Below are 25,041 nucleotides of genomic sequence, written 5' to 3'. Positions count from 1 at the left end.
TTTTATGTTGTCAGTCTGTTTGTGTTTTCCTTCCCACACTTATTCCAGTGTATCTCGAAGTCTTCAAGTAGTCGCCCCACGGTTTAGCGTGGGGGGGCTATAGGAAGGGACAGAGGTTGGGGCAAGCTCAGGGCTCACTATCCCCTGTCTTTGGTGTACCAATCTTAACACAAACTTCAAAAATGCCTGGACATGTGCTGGTATCAGTAGGGGAACCTTGCCTGGCCTTGAGGATTTTGATACATTACGGTACAATGTGTTACCAGTGGTAATCTTTGTGCCAGCTTTGAGACTATGATAATCTGGATGTTTTTTTAGATTCTGTCCTTAAGAGTTAAAGTAGAGTTAAAGATAAAAATCTTAGACCTCTTCATACCTTGTAGGGGGGAAAACCTGTGAAAGTAGCAGTGTATCAAATACATCTCTCCCCACTGAAATATAATGTGTAAGAACTCTGTGGAATAGAAGGTGGGTAGACTTCCATCTGTATTGTTTGTATATACGGTGCAGCTGGATATTCCTGTTTTAAAGCACTTGCAAATAATTGGAGGTTTTTAGATATTGACTTTAAAGACCAGATAATGGTATGGGTGATGTATACAGGGTGAAGAATACTGAAAAGAGTAAGCTTATTATGTAAACTCACCAGCCACTTTATTAGGTGCACCATGCTAGTAACGGGTTGGACCCCCTTTTGCCTTCAGAACTGTCTCAATTCTTCGTGGCATAGATTCAACAAGGTGCTGGAAGCATTCCTCAGAGATTTTGGTCCATATTGACATGATGGCATCACACAGTTGCCGCAGATTTGTCGGCTGCACATCCATGATGCAAATCTCCCGTTCCACCACATCCCAAAGTTGCTCTATTGGATTGAGATCTGGTGATTGTGGAGGCCATTTGAGTACAGTGAACTCATTGTCATGTTCAAGAAACCAGACTGAGATGATTCCAGCTTTATGACATGGCGCATTATCCTGCTGAAAGTAGCCATCAGATGTTGGGTACATTGTGGTCATAAAGGGATGGACATGGTCAGCAACAATACTCAGGTAGGTTGTGGCGTTGCAACGATGCTCAATTGGTACCAAGGGGCCCAAATATTCCCCACACCATGACACCACCACCACCAGCCTGAACCGTTGATACAAGGCAGGATGGATCCATGCTTTTATGTTGTTGACGCCAAATTCTGACCCTACCATCCGAATGTCGCAGCAGAAATCGAGACTCATCAGACCAGGCAAAGTTTTTCCAATCTTCTACTGTCCAATTTCGACGAGCTTGTGCAAATTGTAGCCTCAGTTTCCTGTTCTTAGCTGAAAGGAGTGGCACCCGGTGTGGTCTTCTGCTGCTGTAGCCCATCTGCCTCAAAGTTCGACGTACTGTGCATTCAGAGATGCTCTTCTGTCTACCTCGGTTGTAACGGATGGCGATTTGAGTCACTTTTGCCTTTCTATCAGCTCGAACCAGTCTGCCCATTCTCCTCTGACCTCTGGCATCAACAAGGCATTTCCGCCCATAGAACTGCCGCTCACTGGATGTTTTTTCTTTTTCGGACCATTCTCTGTAAACCCTAGAGATGGTTGTGCGTGAAAATCCCAGTAGATCAGCAGTTTCTGAAATACTCAGACCAGCCCTTCTGGCACCAACAACCACGCCACGTTCAAAGGCCTCAAATCACCTTTCTTCCCCATACTGATGCTTAGTTTGAACTGCAGGAGATTGTCTTGACCATGTCTACATGCCTAAATGCACTGAGTTGCCGTCATGTGATTGGCTGATTAGAAATTAAATGTTAACGAGCAGTTGGACAGGTGTACCTAATAAAGTGGCCGGTGAGTGTATGCTGCAATAGCTTAATTTAGTTTTTTAATAGGAAAAGTGACCTAAAATAAAATAATAACAACATAATAACTTTATTAAAATGATTTAATGTGTAATTTTCTAAAAATATATTATTCATGTAATAAACATGTCATAGACAATAAAGTGGCTTAATAGATTTACTCTATAATACAGCTACATACCTTTGGTAATGGTTCTAGGAGGTATCCAACAGCCAATGTCACAATCAAAACAAGCAATCCAGATATTATTCCAGCAACCTACAAGATATTACGATTTGAATCTAAATAAAAGAGTAGCACACTGTAACCAACAACTAAAGATGTATGTTTTTGTTTGACTCTTACATTTAAAATGTAGCATAAGCTCTAGTAATACATTCAAATGATGGCCTTAGCACTTTAACAGAAATTAAGGATTGAAAGCTACCGGTCAATGTCAATTTTTGCTGGACAAAACACAGACTAGTTTAAAATCCATCAAGGTTTCCTTACACTTTTTACAACTGTTTTTTAGGTTTGTGAAACCACCATCAACACTTTAGAAGTAATGAATTTTAAACTTAGAATACCAGTGTTTATTGAGATTTATTTGAAAACATTGAACATAATGTATAAAGTATAACATAATAGTATATGTAATATAATGATTATATAATATTATTTCATAATCAGAATTGTCTAGCTCTTTTGTGCAAGTGCAATAATTTCATTCTTAGAATCAATGGGTTTCGAATCTACGAGCCCATGGCTATAAACAGAGCACATATAATACATAGCATTTATATTCCAATATTCATTCCTTTACTGTGTTGTGTTCATAGCTTATAGAACATCTATTGGGTGATACGTGCTTATAAAGCTCAAAGGAAACATTTAGCCACCAACACTTTCTTCTGGAACATAGAAAGTTGGATTGCATCCTAATAGGTAAGGTAAAAAGTCTATGAAGTATCTATTAGAGATGTTTTTCTTCATCTCTTTCAATAAATGGACATATCCAGATGTGTGTTATATGTTGATCAACGTTTAAGAAATAATAATAATAACACTTTATTTAGATAGTGGCATCATATTCCTCAGTGCTTTACAAATCATTTGGTACATATACAAATGAAATAAGACATTACAGAGGAATTGTTGGGATGGGATGGGATGGGATGGGGAAGAGATACAGAGCCCTAACCCTGAAGCCCCAATCTGTCCCTTCCTACTGGACGAAGAATATGTGAATTGCCAAATCAGGTTAGGGAAAGCCAATAGGTAAAAACAGTAGTCACTCCAACAGTGATCACCCTCACAGACAGGAACCAGGAAAATAACTGGCAACTCTCAAAAGGTCTAAGAAGCACTGAAGACAGGTACGCAAAGCACTCAAGATAACCTACTCTCAACCCGCCACTGCTAGCAAGAGTCATAACAACAATAATCTGGTCAGATAAAACAATAGGAATGAGTGCTCTGCTTGTGAGAGTTTACAATCTATGGATTGTGTAAGGATCACAAACTTTGTGTTACATGTGTATATGTATGATCATGATTAAGACACTAGTCGTCAAAATGCATTAATCAAGTTTTTCATTAAGGGGGCAGGGTAGGGAGGAGGATGGCCACTGCAGCTGCCCCCCCCCCCCCCCACTGCATCCCCTAAAAATCACATGCTCCTGACAGGGCAGTTTAGTTATTCTTTAACCATATATTAAAGGAAATATACCATCGGGATGAAAGATTGTAACCCAAGAACACTTACGTGCAGGCGCGTGCCCCCTCTGCTAAGACCTGCTATTGTTTTAGTTTTTAATGCCATTGTTTTTATGAAAAAGGGTTTTAGAAATTAGAAAATAAGGGGCTACATAAACATCTATGGAGCTCCTCAGGCTCATTTTAAAGCCTTTATTTGTCCTTTAAGGATGGGCACATTTGTATAATGTGTTAGGCCCAGCCTCAATATAAAAATAATCAGTAATTTGGTTACTAAACCATATATCATTCTTCAAAAAGACTACTTATCTAATACTGACAATTTTGGTTCTCTAAGTTGCTCCTTAGTAATAAGTTATAAGCAACCATAATGCAAAAAAGACACTAACAAGCTGACAAAGTAGTGTCATGAAATTCTACTTCAATATTTTAGTGAAGCAGCTAAGTTATCATGATGTGCACATGTAATAGAAACAGGACACATTGGGGCAGATTTATCAAGCTGTCTGAAAGTCAGAATATTTCCAGTTGCCCATGGCACTGGTAAGATGAAAGCTGAGCTGTGATTGGTTGCCATGGGCAACTGGAAATATTCTGACTTTCAGACACTTGATAAATCTGCCCCATTGTGCTTATTTAAGAATTGTAGTATCTTACTACTACCTGTTATCTTATTACTACCTGAGTTTTGCCACCAGTGCTTTCTTGTACAGATGATCTTGATAAAGAAGTACTTGCAGCAAATCCTTTAAATGATCCACACAATATATTGCTTAGTCCAAATGCTATTAACTCCTAAAAGAAATATAAGAAAACACACATTGTAGGTCATTTATCTGTAATCTGGAAATCAGCTTTTTTTAGGTGGTGAGATTTGGGCTTTTTTCGCCTGTCTTGTCCCCCTTCATGCACCCCCAAGACCCTCTGGAGTGGAGGTGGCGGAAAGGGGAAAATTATTGCAAGTGCTAGCAATAAGTTAACATTTCCGACAATTTCAGGGCTTCTACATCACATTTTTGGCATAGAAGTCCTGATAAATGCCCCCAATGTCTCTAAAGTGCAAAAAAGGCCTCAAAACAATAAGTTAAGGTCCCACACCAAAAGCAAAAGAGAGCAGGAAACAGATCACAGAAGGTGAATAACACCTCCCCGAAATGTGTTTTGCATGGGTGACTTTGTCAAGATTTGGACATCTTATGTCTTACATCCCATCTTAAAATCTTCAATATTGTATGTGTTCTTTTTCTTACAGATTGCCAAAAAAAATGTATAATTTCATAGCGTATTATCAAGGTATCATCTTATATAGTTGAAGAGTACAGAACATTACAGATAATGGCTTTGCGGTTCAGAGAATAAATTAGCTTCCATGAGTAAAATCATGTGGTTGTCAATTAACAATTTAAACAATGACTCTCTGCTGCTCTATGTGTCCGAAACTCTTAGGGTGCGGTCACACTTTCAGTTTTTCTGATGCAGTTTTTGAAACTAAAAGCAGGTGTGGATCATAATGGGTAGAGACAAATAATTAAATGGTACTGCTCCTCCTCCTACTTTTACTCCAGTTTTTTTTGGGCATCAAAAACTGCATCTGAAAAACTGAACATATGAATGCACCCTTATAGACTCGGTGCCAATGTTTACATTCCTGCATTCACAAAAGATTAGCTGCCTGTGTTCACTGATCAACCCAAATAAAATAAGTTGCTTTTTTATAAGACAAAAGTTTCTTACCTGGTTTCCATTGATGGTGTAATTATGTTTGATGGCATAGACCTTAGCAACCGAAAAGGCAACAGCAAATCCAACAATTGCAATGGAGAAAGAATTAGCAATACATGCTTGAAAAACAGATATACTTGGAGCCACTGGAGGCTGATATCTATGTAAAGAAATGTATGTTTTTTTTAAATTGAAGAAAATAAAGCCTGCTTTAAACAAGGAAACACTGAATTGTTGTACAAGGATAACAAAGCAATATAACACTATATCATTTCTATAGTAGTTGATAGTGATAAAAACCAAAATGACCTTCCCAGAGGGAAGGAAAGAGGCACTGATACAATCTGTGATAATAAAATGTCAAAAATACTTTATTAATACAACAATACATAATGCTATTAAAAAACCATGAAGACAGCGAATGTGGCCTCACTGTGGAGGAGGTCCACAGGATACAGTATAATACAAGGTGGTAAGGCACAAAAACAGAAAAGGCGGTCACCCCCAGACGAAGGCTCAGCTAGAGCCGAAACGCGCGTCGGGGAGGTGGTCTTCCCGGGCGGTGGAACAGATTTACGATCTAGGTAAGGAGTGGCAGATCCTATTAAGGGTCCTTGGTGTCAAACAATAACACTCACCAAGCACCAGTTGTTCATTGCATATACTTGTACCGGTCATGAACAACGCTTAGAGGTTACCAACCCTGTTGGTCATCTGCTACCATGTCTCCATATATACATATAACATAGTTCCACCTTGCCCATCGGCAGACCGCCTTTTCTGTTTTTGTGCCTTACCACCTTGTATTATACTGTATCCCGTGGACCTCCTCCACAGTGAGGCCACATTTGCTGTCTTAATGGTTTTTTAATAGCATTATGTATTGTTGTATTAATAAAGTATTTTTGACATTTTAATATCACAGATTGTATCAGTGCCTCTTTCCTTCCCTCTGGGAAGGTCATTTTGGTTTTTGTTGGTGTTATTTCGTGGCACTGCTATGGTGTGGTACTCTAGAGTGGGGGCTCCATCTTAACTTTAGGGACAATCTACTACAACGTAGTGGATGGTTAAGTCAAAACCCCCCCCTCCCTCCTCTCCTGACCCTATTCGTTAGATAGTAGTTGATAGTGCTAACTTTACATTATTTCAAAGTGTAAACATGGTCTAATGAGCTACAATATATTCGTTTACACAGAGCAGAGTGATTAGCTTGGGGACTACAGGTTTTTTTATACCAAAAGGGTCATTGGGAGTTCTCAATCACTTCTGTGACTTCTATGCTGAATCTAACTTCTTACTAAAATGTCACTTTCTTCAAAATACAATTTTTTCAGGAATTGTACCTATAAAAAGGTAATTAACACACTATATGACATATCAAAAAAGTTACTTTTTCTTATGCTAGAAATCCATGTATTAGAGTGAAATTTAAATATTTACCCTTTTTGTATGGTTCCTACAATGTTTACTTTATATTTGTCTGCAAAATTAAATGCATATGACACACCTGCTGCAATTATTGTCTGCAAAACAATAGGAATATGTGATTAGACATAAAATGCACAACCATAAACACGGAATGTACTGCATCATAATGTACAAATTTTTTTATTATTTAGACAAGCATATTTTTATCTGAAGTGTCTTTGTCTTTACATAAACAGTTAATATATCTATAATTAATTGATTAATTAATGTAACGTTATTTGCTTTAGAGCTTTGTTAATATACAGGTTACAAAAAGTGCAGTCTGTATCATCCCTAACTATCTTTTAACATCTATTAAGGGGCAGACCATACTAGTGCAATAACCAAACCATTTTTGTTGTGACAGGTAGATGCGACAGGAATAGGTTTAGGCTATTTACAGTTGTAACTTAAGTAAACAAATGAAAATGATAGCTTATTAACACACTTTATTTCCATATATACTTGAGGATAAGCTGGCCTGAGTATATGCCGAGACCCCTAATTTTACCACCAAAAACTGGGAAAATCTATTGACTCGAGAATAAGCCGAGGGTGGGAAATGCATTGGTCACAGCCCCCTCAAGTATATAGCCAGCAAGCCCCCAGTAGTATATAGCCAACTCCCAGTGGTATATAGCCAGACAACCCCCACATAGTATACAGCCAGCCTGCCCCTGTAGTATACAGCCAGCCTGCCCCCTGTAGTATACAGCCAGCCTGCCCCCTGTAGTATACACCCAGCCCAACCTACCCCCTATAATATATAGCCAGCCTGCCCCCTGTAGTATACAGCCAACCCAGCCTGCCCCCTGTAGTATACAGCCAGCCCAGCCTGTCTCCTGTAGTATACAGCCAGCTCAGCCTGCCCCCTGTAGTATACAGTCAGCCAAGCCCATAAAAAAAAAAAACTTATATACTCACCATCTGGCTCAGCGCGGTTCCCTAATGTCCCCGATATCGGCGAGGCTCCTCTTCTGTCTTTCCCGTGGCTCCTCTTCTTTCTTCCATCTTCTATACAGCCAGCAGGGCCGCGGCCATGTTATCTTCCTGCCCAGCACATACTATGACATCATCAGCAGCCGAGTCATAGTATGCGCCGGCCAGGAAGATAACATGGCCGCCGGTGGGTGAGCAGATACATTTATTTTTTTTATTGACTCGTGTATAAGCAAAGGTGAGGTTTTTCAGCACATTTTTTATGCAAACACATCAGGATAAACGCATCACCAAATGCATGTGTGTTTTGTAAGAAATAACATGTGTTTTACATTGTTTATAAATTATCAATGTTAAAGGGCAAAACACATGTTATTTGTATAAATACCTTACATATACACATTTAGTGATGCGCTTGCACTGGGTGTCTAAACACAATATAAAAGCATCATGTGATGCCTTTGAGTGGCTCTATATTAATTAGGAACTGCTGTATTTGGGGACAGTTGGGGGAGGTATATTTAATAAACTGGGGGTCCTGCACACACTATGATTTATTCAGGGGACTATATTTAGGATGTGCGGTCAGTATTGTGAGGAGTATATATTACTTAAGAACACAGTGTCCCAGTGCCATTATACTGGCCTTTGTAGCCGCAGTCACGCTTTTTTTATCTGTAAATTCTGTAGGCCAAATACAGCAGAGGATCATGGTATAGAGTGTTGGGTAAAGTGGGAAGGACCTCATTTACATTTTTGCTTCAGGCAGCAAAAAGACTTGTATCGGCCCTGCCCTATAGTACTGATGGAATGTACTGATTGATAGAAAGACCATTATTTCTAATATTTGAAAATTCCAGGTTCTGTTCCACATGACTGATGCATTGCAAATGTGGTGCCAATATTTGAAAAAGGGTCAACAAGTGATCCTGGAAACTACAGAACTGTGAGTCTAACATTGGTTGTGGGGAAAAAATATGGGTTTATTAGAGATGCTATTCTGGAGTGACTTTATAACCCAGCATCATGGGTTTATGAGGGATCGGCCTGACAAGTATGATCAACTTTCTATGAATTGGTAAGTCCTAGAGTAGACATGGGATGTTGTATATTTGGACTTTTCGGAGACATTTGATTCAGAGCCGCATAAAAGGTTGGTACATAAAATGAGACTGCTGGGGCCAAGAGAAAATCTGTGTATTTGAGTTAGTAAATGGCTTAGGAATAGAAAACAGAGGGTCGTCATTAAAGGCACATAGACAGATTAGGTGAAAGTTACCAGTGGGGTGCCACATGGATCAGTTTTGGAGTCATTTCTTTTTAAAATTTTTATCGAGGACTTCATAGAGGGTCTACACAGTAGAGTTTCAATATTTGCAGATGATGCTAAACTCTGTAATTAATTCAGAGGAGGATAATATAATACTACGGAGGGATTTGTGGAAACCGGAGACCTGGGCTGACAAGTGGCAGATGAGTTTTAATGTGGATAAATGCAAAGTCAAGCACATTGATAGAGGAAATGAATATTGCAATTATGTTTTCAACAATAAATTTCTTGGTAATAATGATGGAGAAGAAGACATGGCTGTATTGGTGGATAGTAAACTCAATTTAAGTGAGCAGTTTCTGTTGATCAGGGGAGTCATGACTGCTGTAGCAATTCACAAAGGAATTTAGCTTGTGGTACTTGATGAAAATTCATAGGTTTCCTAGATTCAATTACATAAACCAACTCTAAGATTTTTATTTTTTCTCACAAATGAAAAGCTCTTGTTACGTAGAACAAATTTGTCTATTATCTTGATTATCTATGTCCAGCAGTTTCTTTGCTATCCTCCTCAGTTTAGCCTATTCCTACAGTAACTGTGTAATCTGGCTGTCCTGTTTATCCCTGTTAGTTATTTATAGCACCGTTTCACAGAAAAGAGGGGCTTTTGCTCCCTGCCTAGATCCTATATGTACGCTTTGCAAAGTGGATTTACTTTTAGGAATCTCACTGGATTTACTGCTAAATTACTTAATCGGAAAACACAAGGTATCATGGGAACTGTAAGTTAGTCTTAGAAGAAGTTAATCTCCACCCATTTGATTGCTGCTGAGGAAGATTTCTGACAAGTTGCTTCACAGCAGAAAACTCTGGAAATAAAAGGACAAGCAGCACAATATGGGCATTGTTCTTTTTGTTTTTAAAGGGAATATGGCTATTTGTTAAAAATCATCATGAAATCAGAGTTGCTAATTCTGGCCATTAGTGCACATTGTGAATGAATTAGGTGGTACAATTTTACACATTAATGGACATTTTTTTTAGCTGAAAATGTCCATAATTAGACTGTGTCCTTAATGAGTTATACTGTTCCTAGCTTTTATGTATTATACATATTATGTGTTATATAAAAAGTAATGCCTATGGGAGCCAATAAGAATGGTTAAAATACTCACCATGATGATTTCTATAGGAATTGGCACTGGTAGTTTTGACTTGTAGCGATTATTAAGTTCTTTTACAATGTACACACAGACCATTACAATAACAGCTATTACGAGATCAGCAATATTGGTTTTAGTTATTTGAGTAAATATACTCTCCAACACCTAGAAAACATGCAAAGTAAAGGAGAAGCCAGTTAAAAACTCCTAGTTGTCTGTTTTTAATTCTACATTGGTAAACCTGTTATGAAACTAATAGGAAGTACAGAAAAGCAGATCCTTTAGCAACCTAGTAGTTACACTTCACTGCTGCTCGAAGCTTCTGTAATTTATCATGTAATGTAATTATGCCCCTTAGAATGATGCATATAGAACACAACTGTATCATTTAGTTCCTGACGATACATGGCATGATAAAAAATCTATATGTCACAGTCATTAAAAGGTCCTGGACACCCATACAACTTTGCATAACTGAAGATATCAACACACTTTTGTTGACAATTCCTCTGTAACCATCATAAATACTTACTGTTCATGAATACATTATTTTACATATAGTACTGAGTGGAGAAAGTGTATTACTTAGGACAACTTCCACTTAACCCATCCATGTTAAGGCTATGTTTGAATCTATGTCTAATTCATAACATGAGACCTTTTCTACAATATATATACCTAAAAAGCTAAATAGCATTTATCCAGGAAAATGACAGAAACCTGAATGGAAACTCAATGGAAACTGTTTTAGTTAGGGTTTTTTAGGGGGGTGGCTCCATTTGCTCTGGAGTAGTTGGTTTAGCTGCTGAACACACAGCAAACAAATGATTCCCAACATGTTCTCAATAAAAAAACAAGTGCTGGTTATTTTATCTGTATAAATCTAATTTCCCATAAATGATGTCCCTTAGAACTAAGATTGCAACCACCCCACACTCTGGCAGCAATGGCCAGATATGCCCTATTGAGGTATCTGATCACTTTAATTCAGTGTTCATTACCACAGGACGGCTGTAACTCCTGGCCATTTCATATAAGAAAACTATTTTTTACTTAATGCAATCCCTCCAGCAGTGGTGGTTGTTTTCAAGGGCAGTTACCTTGTTTCTAAGGGACCATATGACTAAATTTATGGGAAATTATCATCCCACAGGGATGTTTTTTTAAAATAACATCCAATTGAAGAAATGTATACACATGGCTGATGAATTAAATCTTAACAATGTTACAGATAATGACATAGTACTGTATAAGTTACTAACATAAAAATTTGCAAGTGGCCCACTAAACGAAGAGACTTTAAGACCGAAAATATATTTCAGTTGCGATACCACAACTTCAATTGCAGCAGCTGTTGTGAAGCCGTTTATTAAGGGTTCTGATAAGTAGATGACAATGAATCCAATTCGAAGAAGTCCCAAAGCCAACTAGAAAAAAATAAAAACAAGCATTTACAATTATTACCAAGTGCTATTAGTATGCAATTTAAAGTGGTATTACCACAAAGATAAGTTACTTAACTATACTCAGGATAACAAAATAACACATTGGGGCAGATGTATTATTGTATATGTGCCAAAAAAGTGTCAGGAACTCACTTTTTTGGCGCAAAAGTGTTGCGGATCATTTATAATGTGTTTGCACCAGAAAGAACAGATGAAACATCCTAACTCGTTCATATTTTTGTGGCGCAAATGGGTGTGGCCTATATTTTCCACATCATCCGCCATATTCATTTTGAGTTTGTAGGCTTTTTTAGGTGCAATTTTTGTGCAGAACAGACCAGGAAAAAAATGGTCTGAAATGAAAAGAAAAAGAAAAACAGGCGCAGCCCATGTAAGATTTTGGCACAACTCTCATTTGTGTCTGCATTTTTATGACGCCCGACTGATTAGTTCCGTCTGTGCATTAATGACTTACAGCCATGCGCTACTTTCAGTCCTGGTGTACACAATATCAGACACAACACTGTAACTTCTGACTACTGCCATCTTGCCTGAGGCTTCACGGAGCTTGTCTCTCTGTCACTATTCCCTACACTCTAGCCCCGCCACCCTGCAGTCAAGGATGGAGCTCGCTCCCTGACGCACACTGATACACAGACACTGAGTTCCTGAGGCAGCAGCATGAGGATAACTAAAAGCTACAGGCAGATAAGCCATTAACTGGGGAGGAACAGCAAGAATGGACAGCAGATCTAGTGTGTTATGGAATAGCAGGGTTGAAGAAGAGCTGACTGTCAGTGTGTGTAATAGGCATCTCATGGATCTCATCATCTATGATCTGTCTCATTTCTCTTTCTATGTGTCAGATACTAGTACAATGTTCAGAAGGTGAATAAAAGTGAATATAGAGCTGTACCCTGATAATCTAACCAGATTGTCAGCTCACAGAACTAGATTGATCATAATGTGTCTGCTTAGAGAGTCCCCACCTGCACTCTGGAATTTTGCACTGACCAGCCTAGGGAGTGATAGGATATAAACCAGCAATAAAACTGAGTAAAATTGTGAAATAAAGGGTTAAAAATGATCTTTATTGTGTTAACATCACTAGGGGATTGAAATTTGAGAATTGTCTTTCATGGGAAAACCTTTTTAATCACATGTGCTGGTTATCACATTATATTTTACTAATTTTGTGGAGAATTCATAAAAACAATATACAGGCGGTCCCCTACTTAAGGACACCCGACTTACAGACAACCCATAGTTACAGATAGACCCCTCTGACCTCTGTTGAAGCTTTCTGAATGCTTTACTATAGTTCCAGATTGCAATAATCAGCTGTAAGGTGTCTGTAATAAAGCTTTATTGATAATCCTTGGTCCCATGTTTAAATGTTTAAACTCCAATTGTCAGTGGGGCCAAATTTTTTTTTGTCTGGATCTACAATTATAAAATATACAGTTTCGACTTACATACAAATTCAACTTAAGAACAAACCTCCGGACCCTATCTTGTAAGTAACCCGGGGACTGCCTGTATTTAATGTAACTTTAAAAATTCCTTAAATATCTGTAGAATTACAGTTAATGTACCAAAAAGGAGTTGACTGCATTTTTCTTTGAAGCTTTTCCTTAATAAAGATTGTTGATCTAATGTTTAATAACAGTACTGGAGAGGCATAATAATCATTTGTACATACCTGAATAATTCCGACTAAAAATGTTAATGATGCTGCTACGACTATTCGTTGTTCATTTATCAAATCTTGATCTGTAGCATTAACAGTAGAATTGGTGCCTGTACCATCAGGAACAAGACTAGCTACCACCGAGCCGACCATAAGACTTACAACAGGGAAAGGACCTACAAAAATGTTTTAGAATTTTTCATTAAAGGGGTTTTCCAGCTTTCGTAGAAAACCTCTGGGGGACCCTGACAGGGTTGACAGAAAAATAGCTACTTACCCTGTTTTGGTTACCTAATCTTATGGCTACTGTTAGTCTGTTTTCACTACTGTCTGGGCCATAAATGATGGCAGTGGCTACAACAGTGACAGGACGACCAACACTTCTGGCTCTGAGAATGGTAACAGGAATAAGGTAATATTTTTGTCTATCTCCCTGATTTGGTCCCCCAGGGGTTTTCCAACAAAAACTATATCAAACTTATTTGGCAAAAGGTACTTACCAGCTGAAATATGTTTGGAAGTCCCTAAGAAAAAATATACCACAACTGGAAAGAATGAGGTATATAATCCATAGCCAGGAGACACATTTGCAAGAAGAGCGTATGCCAGACCTGAAATATATAGTGTTAGTATAATTTTTGACAAAAAGATTTTAAAAGCATTTCAAATGCTGTTCAATAGTGTGGCCAAAAGGAACCGACCCATTGTGGCTACACTCATTAGCCATATTGTCACAATTCCTGTTTTCAGTTGAGTGCTAGGTAAGGGTTAAAGCCCTGAGAGGTGTCTGCTCTGATGTGTGTTACAGGCTTGTTAACCAGGTATTACGGTAATTCTCCTTCGATATAAGAAGCATTGGGAATACTGCTAGATATGTAAGTTTCCAGGCTCTGTTTTCTGTCCTCCATTACTTTCTGATTCTGTACAGTATTGCTATCTTTTTGTGACCTTGATTATTTTATTTTTAGAGATTATATTAATTTTTGACACACACTCCTGGTTTTGACTTAAGTATGTGACTATGCTTTATCTCCCATCTTCCTTAATCGTCACTTTATTAAGGGTAGGGAGTGTTTTCCTGTTGGGGCTAGTCATTTAGAGCTGTTGTCATTGGTCATTTGGGAGGATGAGTACCAGGGTTTATTTACCCTTTATTATATGACTGATGCTATAGTGTGTGCTGTGATCTATTCATGGACCTGGGATAAGGTTCCCAAGTACCACATATTGATTATCAGGTCATCTGCAGAGAGTTTGTATGTTCTCTCCGTGTTTGCGTGGGTTTCCTCCGGGTCCTCCAGTTTCCACCCACACTCCAAAACATGCTTGTAGGTTGATTAGATTGTGAGTCCCATGGAGACAGGGACAGAGGGTGCGACCGCGACCAGGCCCAATGGTAGGCCCATGTGCTTCTCTTACAGGCTGCACCCACTGTAGCACACAGAGCACATGCGGGTGGTACGTGGCAGCTGTGGGTCTCTCTATTACACTCAGCGTACCTCTTACTGCTGAACAGGAAGCTCTTTCCTCTGCTAATAGCAGAGACTCCGCCCACCAGACCTGGGGTCTTCTCTGCAGCTGCCTGTCAGCAGCCTGTAGGTCCTTGCTCTTCCCGGCAGCAATGGACACCAAAGAAGAAAGGAGGAAGTATATACACCGGCTCCTTGGGTGTCTAATGTCTACTGGATAGACAGAAGTCAACAGTGTCACAGCTGGAGAGGTAGGTAACTGTATCTGTGTTTGTCATGTATATGTACAGTATGTGTGATATGTACATATATACCATGAGTGTTTGTGTGAAGATGTTCAGCATCTATGTTCAGTAATTTATGTATGGTATGTATGTACAGTGTTCGTTCCGTAATGTCTGTATATTACCGTATATATTCTCGAGTATAAGCCGAGTTATTCAACACTATTTTTGTGCTGAAAATTCCCCACTCGGTTTTAAGTGGAGTGAAGTGGGGTGACTGGCTGGACTGAGACTCCCTATTATATATATAATAGGGAGCCATTAAGGAGCCAGAAGAGCTGGCTCTTCTTAGTGAGCAGAGCCTAATGATCAGGGTCGGACTGGCCCACCGGGGTGCCGGTGAAATCCCCGGTGGGCCCTGACGCCTGTTGGCTCTGCCCCCTGATTAGTCTGCGAAATGCAGTGCCTCCTGCCAGGCATCTGCACAAGCCCATATGTGCCTGCTTCCTAGATTGCTTGAAGTAGAAGAGAGCAGGCACATTCATTGAGCTGTAGGAGGGGGAGGTGAACTTCGTGAGGGGAGCGAGAGACGATTAACTGAGACGGAACCAGGTCTCTGCTCTCCCCGTAGCAGCGCTCGGGCAGTGAGGGGTAGCTCACTCACATTTACTCCTCACTGCACGAGCACCACATCCCTGCTGTGTCACTGTGCTGCCAGCACATGAGGTGAGCAGACAGCATGAACTCTGGTCCATATGGGCCCATTGAATGTCACTGTGGGCCCTCCTCCTGTTCCTGACAGCCAGCACGGGCCACCAATGGAATAGTAGTTGCTGAAGGATCAGACTGCCCTCCATAAAGTGGCCCCGCCTGATGCTGCTGCTGATCTGCTGCCCTTATGTGAAAGGTTCCTGAAGAGAAGGACTACAACTCCCAGCAGTTGAATGAGTTGCTGAATGTTGTGTTTTTTTTTTAAAGACTGCATTTTGTATTGATGTAGATTTACTTTTACCAACAAACCTCCCGTCAGAGCACCCACAGTGCAGATTTCAACACACACAAATATTTCAATAAAAAGTGATTGTACATGTTACAAACTGATAGCAATGAAAATGTCCAGCTACAAACATCAAAGGATAAAAATGTGTGTTAGGGTTAGCATGGTAAATATGGTAAAGTGGAGCCTGTAATAAAACTGAGCCTTTTTAATGTTTCCATTTTTAACTCCATAACGCTTTTATTTTTATGTGGATTTTATCAGGATTTTTTTCTGCATAACAAAAATCACATTTCCTAGTGACGATATTTAATATTCCATAACGTGTATGGAGAAGCCGAAAAAATTCCAAATGCAGTAAAATTGCCGGTAAAACACATTTTCACCACTCAGGGCAGCCATCAGGAAATTCGGGGCCCCATACAGCAAAAGTGTCTGGGCCCCAACACACCCCAAAACCGAACAAGCCTCCTGCCCCCCGCAGTGACCTTTCACAAACAGGGTTTGAGGCCTGTTGCTACGACAAGGCACACTCTTCTGGTAGATTGCCAATAGGAGTCATACTTTTGGTCAAGTATATTTATTATAGTGCAAATATGGCATCAAAAACTAAAGCATGGTGAACAGTAAACATATAAAAGTGTTTAACAGACAACATATAACAAATATAACATTATAAAGTGCAATTGCTAGGGCCGCCACTATCTTTTAATGTTTTAATAAAGAATTGTGTTAATTACCAGTGGGGGTGCTCCAGTGCACCTAAGGGCTCTTTACGTCACCCTGCCACCAGTCCTGAGGTAATCTGAAGTCCTGGTACCTGTGCCTGCTCAGCAACCTCTGTGAATCACTGCATAAGGGTCAGGACTTCATATTTCCTCAGAACCAATGGGAAGGAAAAGAAGGAGCGTTCATTGCATGCCCCAAGGAAACCTAAAGTCCCTGCACCTGCACACTGATTCACAGAGGCTGCTGAGCAGGCACAGGTATCGGGATTTCGGATCACCGCAGTCCGCAGGACTGGCCGCTGGGTGACATAAGGAGCCCTTAGGTGCACTGGAGCACTCCCACTGCTCCTAAGCTGGTAATTAACATAATTCTTTATAAAAGCATTAAAGGATAACCATAGAGGCCATTTTGATGGAACTTACAGTGCTGAAGTCAGGGTCATCAGGTGCATAGCATGATACCTTCAGGTACTATGCTGTGCACCTGGTGCTCGATTCCCTTTAAACAAGGGATATATATAAAGACAAAATACTCATGTACCACACTGTAGCTCCATGTATGGCTGTGTACTGCCGCTGTATAAAGACTATATACTATAGAGACAGGGCCTCCCCCCCCACCCCACGATAGAAATAGGGCCTCATCCCCCACCCCAGGATAGAAAAAGGGCCTCATCCCCCACCCCCACGATAGAAAAAGGGCCTCATCCCCCACCCCAGGATAGAAAAAGGGCCTCATCCCCCACCCCAGGATAGAAATAGGGCCTCATCCCCCACCCCAGGATAGAAATAGGGCCTCATCCCCCACCCCAGGATAGAAATAGGGCCTCATCCCCCACCCCAGGATAGAAATAGGGCCTCATCCCCCACCCCAGGATAGAAATAGGGCCTACCCCCACCCCAGGATAGAAATAGGGCCTCATCCCCCACCCCAGGATAGAAATAGGGCCTCATCCCCCACCCCAGGATAGAAATAGGGCCTCATCCCCCACCCCAGGATAGAAATAGGGCCTCATCCCCCACCCCAGGATAGAAATAGGGCCTCATCCCCCACCCCAGGATAGAAATAGGGCCTCATCCCCCACCCCAGGATAGAAATAGGGCCTCATCCCCCACCCCAGGATAGAAATAGGGCCTCATCCCCCACCCCAGGATAGAAATAGGGCCTCATCCCCCACCCTAGGATAGAAATAGGGCCTCATCCCCCACCCCAGGATAGAAATAGGGCCTCATCCCCCACCCCCACGATAGAAAAAGGGCCTCATCCCCCACCCCAGGATAGAAAAAGGGCCTCATCCCCCACCCCAGGATAGAAATAGGGCCTCATCCCCCACCCCAGGATAGAAATAGGGCCTCATCCCCCACCCCAGGATAGAAATAGGGCCTCATCCCCCACCCCAGGATAGAAATAGGGCCTCATCCCCCACCCCAGGATAGAAATAGGGCCTACCCCCACCCCAGGATAGAAATAGGGCCTCATCCCCCACCCCAGGATAGAAATAGGGCCTCATCCCCCACCCCAGGATAGAAATAGGGCCTCATCCCCCACCCCAGGATAGAAATAGGGCCTCATCCCCCACCCCAGGATAGAAATAGGGCCTCATCCCCCACCCCCACGATAGAAAAAGGGCCTCATCCCCCACCCCAGGATAGAAAAAGGGCCTCATCCCCCACCCCAGGATAGAAATAGGGCCTCATCCCCCACCCCAGGATAGAAATAGGGCCTCATCCCCCACCCCAGGATAGAAATAGGGCCTCATCCCCCACCCCAGGATAGAAATAGGGCCTCATCCCCCACCCCAGGATAGAAATAGGGCCTACCCCCACCCCAGGATAGAAATAGGGCCTCATCCCCCACCCCAGGATAGAAATAGGGCCTCATCCCCCACCCCAGGATAGAAATAGGGCCTCATCCCCCACCCCAGGATAGAAATAGGGCCTCATCCCCCACCCCAGGATAGAAATAGGGCCTCATCCCCCACCCCAGGATAGAAATAGGGCCTACCCCCACCCCAGGATAGAAATAGGGCCTCATCCCCCACCCCAGGATAGAAATAGGGCCTCATCCCCCACCCCAGGATAGAAATAGGGCCTCATCCCCCACCCCAGGATAGAAATAGGGCCTCATCCCCCACCCTAGGATAGAAATAGGGCCTCATCCCCCACCCCAGGATAGAAATAGGGCCTCATCCCCCACCCTAGGATAGAAATAGGGCCTCACCCCCCACCCCAGGATAGAAATAGGGCCTCACCTCCCACCCCAGGATAGAAATAGGGCCTCATCCCCCACCCCAGGATAGAAATAGGGCCTCATCCCCCACCCTAGGATAGAAATAGGGCCTCACCCCCCACCCCAGGATAGAAATAGGGCCTCACCTCCCACCCCAGGATAGAAATAGGGCCTCACCTCCCACCCCAGGATAGAAATAGGGCCTCACCCCCCACCCCAGGATAGAAATAGGGCCTCCCTCACCCCCCACCCCAGGATAGAAAAAGGGCCTCATCCCCCACCCCCACGATAGAAAAAGGGCCTCATCCCCCACCCTAGGATAGAAAAAGGGCCTCATCCCCCACCCCAGGATAGAAATAGGGCCTCATCCCCCACCCCAGGATAGAAATAGGGCCTCATCCCCCACCCCAGGATAGAAATAGGGCCTCATCCCCCACCCCAGGATAGAAATAGGGCCTCATCCCCCACCCCAGGATAGAAATAGGGCCTCATCCCCCACCCCAGGATAGAAATAGGGCCTCATCCCCCACCCCAGGATAGAAATAGGGCCTCATCCCCCACCCCAGGATAGAAATAGGGCCTCATCCCCCACCCCAGGATAGAAATAGGGCCTCATCCCCCACCCTAGGATAGAAATAGGGCCTCATCCCCCACCCCAGGATAGAAATAGGGCCTCATCCCCCACCCCAGGATAGAAATAGGGCCTCATCCCCCACCCTAGGATAGAAATAGGGCCTCACCCCCCACCCCAGGATAGAAATAGGGCCTCACCTCCCACCCCAGGATAGAAATAGGGCCTCACCCCCCACCCCAGGATAGAAATAGGGCCTCCCTCACCCCCCACCCCAGGATAGAAATAGGGCCTCCCTCACCCCCCACCCCAGGATAGAAATAGGGCCTCCCTCACCCCCCACCCCAGGATAGAAATAGGGCCTCCCCCACCCCAGGATAGAAATAGGGCCTCCCTCACCCCCCACCCCAGGATAGAAATAGGGCCTCCCTCACCCCCCACCCCAGGATAGAAATAGGGCCTCCCTCACCCCCCACCCCAGGATAGAAATAGGGCCTACCCCCACCCCAGTACCGACCGACAGACATACACACACACACAGAGGACCTTACCGTGTTCAGCAGCCGCGGGAACGCGCCATCTCAGGTGCAGGCGAGCACAGGAGCAGGAAGCAGGCATCGGGCGCCGGGACCACGCGGCCACCGCCGGGAGCTCCGGGGCCGTGCAGGCGTGAGAGAGCCGGGGCCGCGCAGGGGTGAGAGCGCCGGGGCCGCGCAGGGGTGAGAGCGCCGGGGCCGCGCAGGGGTGAGAGCGCCGGGGCCGCGCAGAGGTGAGAGCTCCGGGGGCCGCGCCGTCATGGGAGAGTTGGGAACTCGACCGCATCGGAGCACCGGGACTCGGCACGCGTCAGGGCCCACCGGAGGATTCTCCGGTACTCCGGTGGGCCAGTCCGACGCTGTGTGCAGCACAGACCGCACAGTCTGCGGCCCACCGGCCGGGCCCCCCCCCCCCTAGTGTCTTAGAGTCCGGGCCCCATAGGGCAGTACCAGTTGTACTGCCCTATCGGCGGCCCTGTCACCACTCTCCTGTGGGCTTTCACTGTGCGCTCCAAATTACACCTCCCCTTAACTTTTTGTGTTGCTACGTTAACAAAGATAACGTGTATATATATATATATATATATATATATATATATATATATATATATATATATATATATAGGTTCTATTAGGCTTTTAAAGATCTAAAAAATGTAAAACCTCTGGTACAAAAGATTTTTCTTTGTTTCGCCATCTTCTGAAGCTAGTAACTTTTCCATAATTCATTGTACGTAGCTGTTACTTTTTGCAGCACGTGATGGCGATGATACCAATCAATGATACCATTTTGGGGACTGTAAAACTTTTTATTACATTTTTGTCTGTTGCAAAATGGCAAAAAAAGTGGTATTTCAGACATTCAGTGTTACTTTCTGTCACGTGGTTCACTGCCAGGAATAACCGTTATTATATATTTATCGGATATTGTGGGACCCAGTAATACTTAACATGTTTTGCATTATATATGTTTATTTTTATATCATTTCTAAGGAAGGGGGTGACTTGACTTTTCTCTTTTTTTAAATGTATTGCAGACTGAAAAGAGGTGTTCTTCCTACAATATTCTGCAAAATGCAGCTGTACATAGCTGTTGTATTGTGTTTCAAAACACACTGGGGCAAATTTACTAAGAACAGTGCAAACTACACTACACATGAATCTGGCCTTACAGAGGACACCACTTTTTTTGGCACACCTACAACACACTTCTGTCAGACTCTGCATAATAAATGGGGTGCACGGTCCGACTAAGCAACAGAACGCCCCATAATTTGTGTCACATGATGACTAGTACAGCTGCGCTGCAAAAGGGTCGCATGTGACACAAATGTAGCGCGGACACTTCTTATATCCATGTAAAAATGTACAAGCAGTGTACACTAGAAAGAACGTGCAAAGTCCGACAGAAAACTTGCGCAAAGCCCTTAGTCATTGTGCCCCTTGTAAACATTATATGTGAACGCAGCTTTAAACTGAAAAATATTGCGATGTGTTTATAGGAAATGGACCAAGCCATGCAATGTTTAGGACTTATGAAATTGTGACATGCACTTGCATTGTATCCGCAGGTAGCACACGTCCCCATTCACTTCAATAGGCAAATGCACAAGGCTATGAATACCACAACCCTGTGTATGACCCGACTGCCCGGGCTGCAAAACACAGAGCGGATCCATACCCATGTTTGCGGTTCTGGCTATTATTGTCCGCTCACATGCCAATGACAAGCAAGCCTGAGACAATGGTCCGCAGGACCACTGTTTGTAGCCTCAGAAATACATGTGTAGTATGTGGGAAGCCTAAATCTGTGTCTAAACCCCACTCCCACAAAAGGAGAAAGGGTGGAAAAAAGGCAGAATTCCACTTTTACAATGCTATCGTTGAACATGAGCCCTTCAGCCATTGGAAAATTACTGCTTTAAGTCCTGGTCCCCAACTTCATGGTGCGGTCACACATGACATTTAGCTCATGAGTTTCAAAATGCAATGCAACAGCTGCAGAGACACTTACCTAATTAAATTTGTTAACATTTGCATTTACAAAAAGCAACCATTAACCCCTTAAGGACGCAGGGTATTTTCGCTAATTTCTCGCTCTCCATCTTCAAAAATCCATAACTTTTTCATTTTTCCGTGTACAGAGCTGTGTGAGGGCTTATTTTGTGCGTAACAAATTACTTTCCCGTGATGTTATTTATTATTCCCTGCCGTGTACTGGGAAGCCGTAAAAAAAAAATTCCAAATGTGGAAAAATTGAAAAAAATGTGCGTCACGTTCTTGTGGGCTCAGTTTTTACGACTTTCACTCTGCGCTCCAAATAACACCTCAGCTTTATTCTTTGGTTCGGTGCGATCGCGGTGATACAAAATTTATACAGGTTTTATTGCGTTTTAATACATTTTCAAAAATTAAACGAATGTGTACAAAAAAGAAAAAAAAAATTTCCATCTTCTGACGCTAATAACTTTTTCATACTTTGGTGCACGGAGCTGTGTGATATGTCATTTTTTGAAAAATGAGCCGACGTTTTCATTGCTACCATTTGGAGGACTGTGCGACATTTTCATCATTTTTTATTATATTTTTTATGTCAGCTAAAAAGGTGTAAAAGTTGCGTTTCGGACATTTGGGCGCTATTTGCCGTACCGGAGGTCACCGCCGTCAATAACCGTTTTTATATTTTGATAGGTCGGCCATTTTGGGACACGTCGATACCTAATGTGTCTGTGATTTTTACTATTTATTATGTTTTATATCAGTTCTAGGGAAAGGGGAGTGATTTGAAATTTTAATATTTTATTATTTTTGTACATTTTTAAACTTTTTTTTTTCTATTTTTTCCCACTATTTCTTAGTCCCTCTAGGGTACATTAACCCTAGATGTTCAGATCGCTCCTGCCATATACTGCAATACAACTGTATCGCAGTATATGGCATTTCTGCACACTATACATTACAATGAGCCACAGGCTCATTGTAATGGATATGCAGAAGCCATGTAGCCTCGGGTCAAACGAAGACCCGAGGGTACCATGGCAACCGATTGCCGCCCCCCGATGACGTTCAGGGGAGCGGTGATCGGAGGTAAGATGGCGGCGCCCATGCGCCGCCACGTTTAAAGTGCCGCCGGCGACTTTGCCGGCGGCAAAGAAAAGGTTTGCACCTTTGGGTATATGCAATATGCAATATGCAGCAAAGCCCATCTCTATATGAAGAAGGCTCAGCCCATGAGCCTTCTTCATACAACCTTCACAGCTCCGTGGCGGAGACTGTGAACAAACAATACATAGGTTCACACCATTTTTATGTGTGTTAACATCCGGTTAACAGTTGTAATTTGTAAACGCAAATGTTAAAATCAACGTGTGACTGCACCCTTAGGCTCTTTACGTCACCCTGCCACCAGTCCTGAGTTAATCTGAAGTCCTGGTACCTGTGCCTGCTCAGCAACCTCTGTGAATCACTGCATAAGGGTCAGGACTTCATATTTCCTCAGAACCAATGGGAAGGAAAAGAAGGAGCGTTCATTGCATGCCCCAAGGAAACCTAAAGTCCCTGCACCTGCACACTGATTCACAGAGGCTGCTGAGCAGGCACAGGTATCGGGATTTCGGATCACCGCAGTCCGCAGGACTGGCCGCTGGGTGACATAAGGAGCCCTTAGGTGCACTGGAGCACTCCCACTGCTCCTAAGCTGGTAATTAACATAATTCTTTATAAAAGCATTAAAGGATAACCATAGAGGCCATTTTGATGGAACTTACAGTGCTGAAGTCAGGGTCATCAGGTGCATAGCATGATACCTTCAGGTACTATGCTGTGCACCTGGTGCTCGATTCCCTTTAAACAAGGGATATATATAAAGACAAAATACTCATGTACCACACTGTAGCTCCATGTATGGCTGTGTACTGCCGCTGTATAAAGACTATATACTATAGAGACAGGGCCTCCCCCCCCCACCCCAGGATAGAAATAGGGCCTCATCCCCCACCCCAGGATAGAAAAAGGGCCTCATCCCCCACCCCCACGATAGAAAAAGGGCCTCATCCCCCACCCCAGGATAGAAAAAGGGCCTCATCCCCCACCCCAGGATAGAAATAGGGCCTCATCCCCCACCCCAGGATAGAAATAGGGCCTCATCCCCCACCCCAGGATAGAAATAGGGCCTCATCCCCCACCCCAGGATAGAAATAGGGCCTCATCCCCCACCCCAGGATAGAAATAGGGCCTACCCCCACCCCAGGATAGAAATAGGGCCTCATCCCCCACCCCAGGATAGAAATAGGGCCTCATCCCCCACCCCAGGATAGAAATAGGGCCTCATCCCCCACCCCAGGATAGAAATAGGGCCTCATCCCCCACCCCAGGATAGAAATAGGGCCTCATCCCCCACCCCAGGATAGAAATAGGGCCTCATCCCCCACCCCAGGATAGAAATAGGGCCTCATCCCCCACCCCAGGATAGAAATAGGGCCTCATCCCCCACCCCAGGATAGAAATAGGGCCTCATCCCCCACCCTAGGATAGAAAAAGGGCCTCATCCCCCACCCCAGGATAGAAATAGGGCCTCATCCCCCACCCCCACGATAGAAAAAGGGCCTCATCCCCCACCCCAGGATAGAAAAAGGGCCTCATCCCCCACCCCAGGATAGAAAAAGGGCCTCATCCCCCACCCCAGGATAGAAATAGGGCCTCATCCCCCACCCCAGGATAGAAATAGGGCCTCATCCCCCACCCCAGGATAGAAATAGGGCCTCATCCCCCACCCCAGGATAGAAATAGGGCCTCATCCCCCACCCCAGGATAGAAATAGGGCCTACCCCCACCCCAGGATAGAAATAGGGCCTCATCCCCCACCCCAGGATAGAAATAGGGCCTCATCCCCCACCCCAGGATAGAAATAGGGCCTCATCCCCCACCCCAGGATAGAAATAGGGCCTCATCCCCCACCCCCACGATAGAAAAAGGGCCTCATCCCCCACCCCAGGATAGAAAAAGGGCCTCATCCCCCACCCCAGGATAGAAATAGGGCC

The 25,041-nt window shown here is 43.3% G+C and overlaps 1 protein-coding gene across 1 annotated transcript in view; it reads right to left on the bottom strand.

Moving 5' to 3' along the window:
- The window catches only part of LOC140127006 (chloride anion exchanger-like), a 62,525-nt gene that overhangs the window by 19,981 nt on the left and 17,503 nt on the right, over positions 1-25,041 (bottom strand). Inside the window, exons 4-11 of the mRNA XM_072147139.1 lie at positions 13,748-13,858; positions 13,260-13,423; positions 11,375-11,539; positions 10,125-10,277; positions 6,714-6,796; positions 5,283-5,430; positions 4,230-4,343; positions 2,031-2,108 (exon numbers count right to left, since the gene is read on the bottom strand). Coding sequence (XP_072003240.1) covers positions 2,031-2,108; positions 4,230-4,343; positions 5,283-5,430; positions 6,714-6,796; positions 10,125-10,277; positions 11,375-11,539; positions 13,260-13,423; positions 13,748-13,858 — 1,016 coding nt within the window. The remainder of the gene's footprint in view (positions 1-2,030; positions 2,109-4,229; positions 4,344-5,282; positions 5,431-6,713; positions 6,797-10,124; positions 10,278-11,374; positions 11,540-13,259; positions 13,424-13,747; positions 13,859-25,041) is intronic.

The sequence above is a fragment of the Engystomops pustulosus genome, chromosome 4, assembly GCF_040894005.1.
Source record: "Engystomops pustulosus chromosome 4, aEngPut4.maternal, whole genome shotgun sequence".
In the NCBI taxonomy this organism is placed as follows: Eukaryota; Metazoa; Chordata; class Amphibia; order Anura; family Leptodactylidae; genus Engystomops; species Engystomops pustulosus.
The sequence above is the reverse complement of the archived record's forward strand: the minus strand, read 5'-3'. Positions and strand labels throughout refer to the sequence as shown.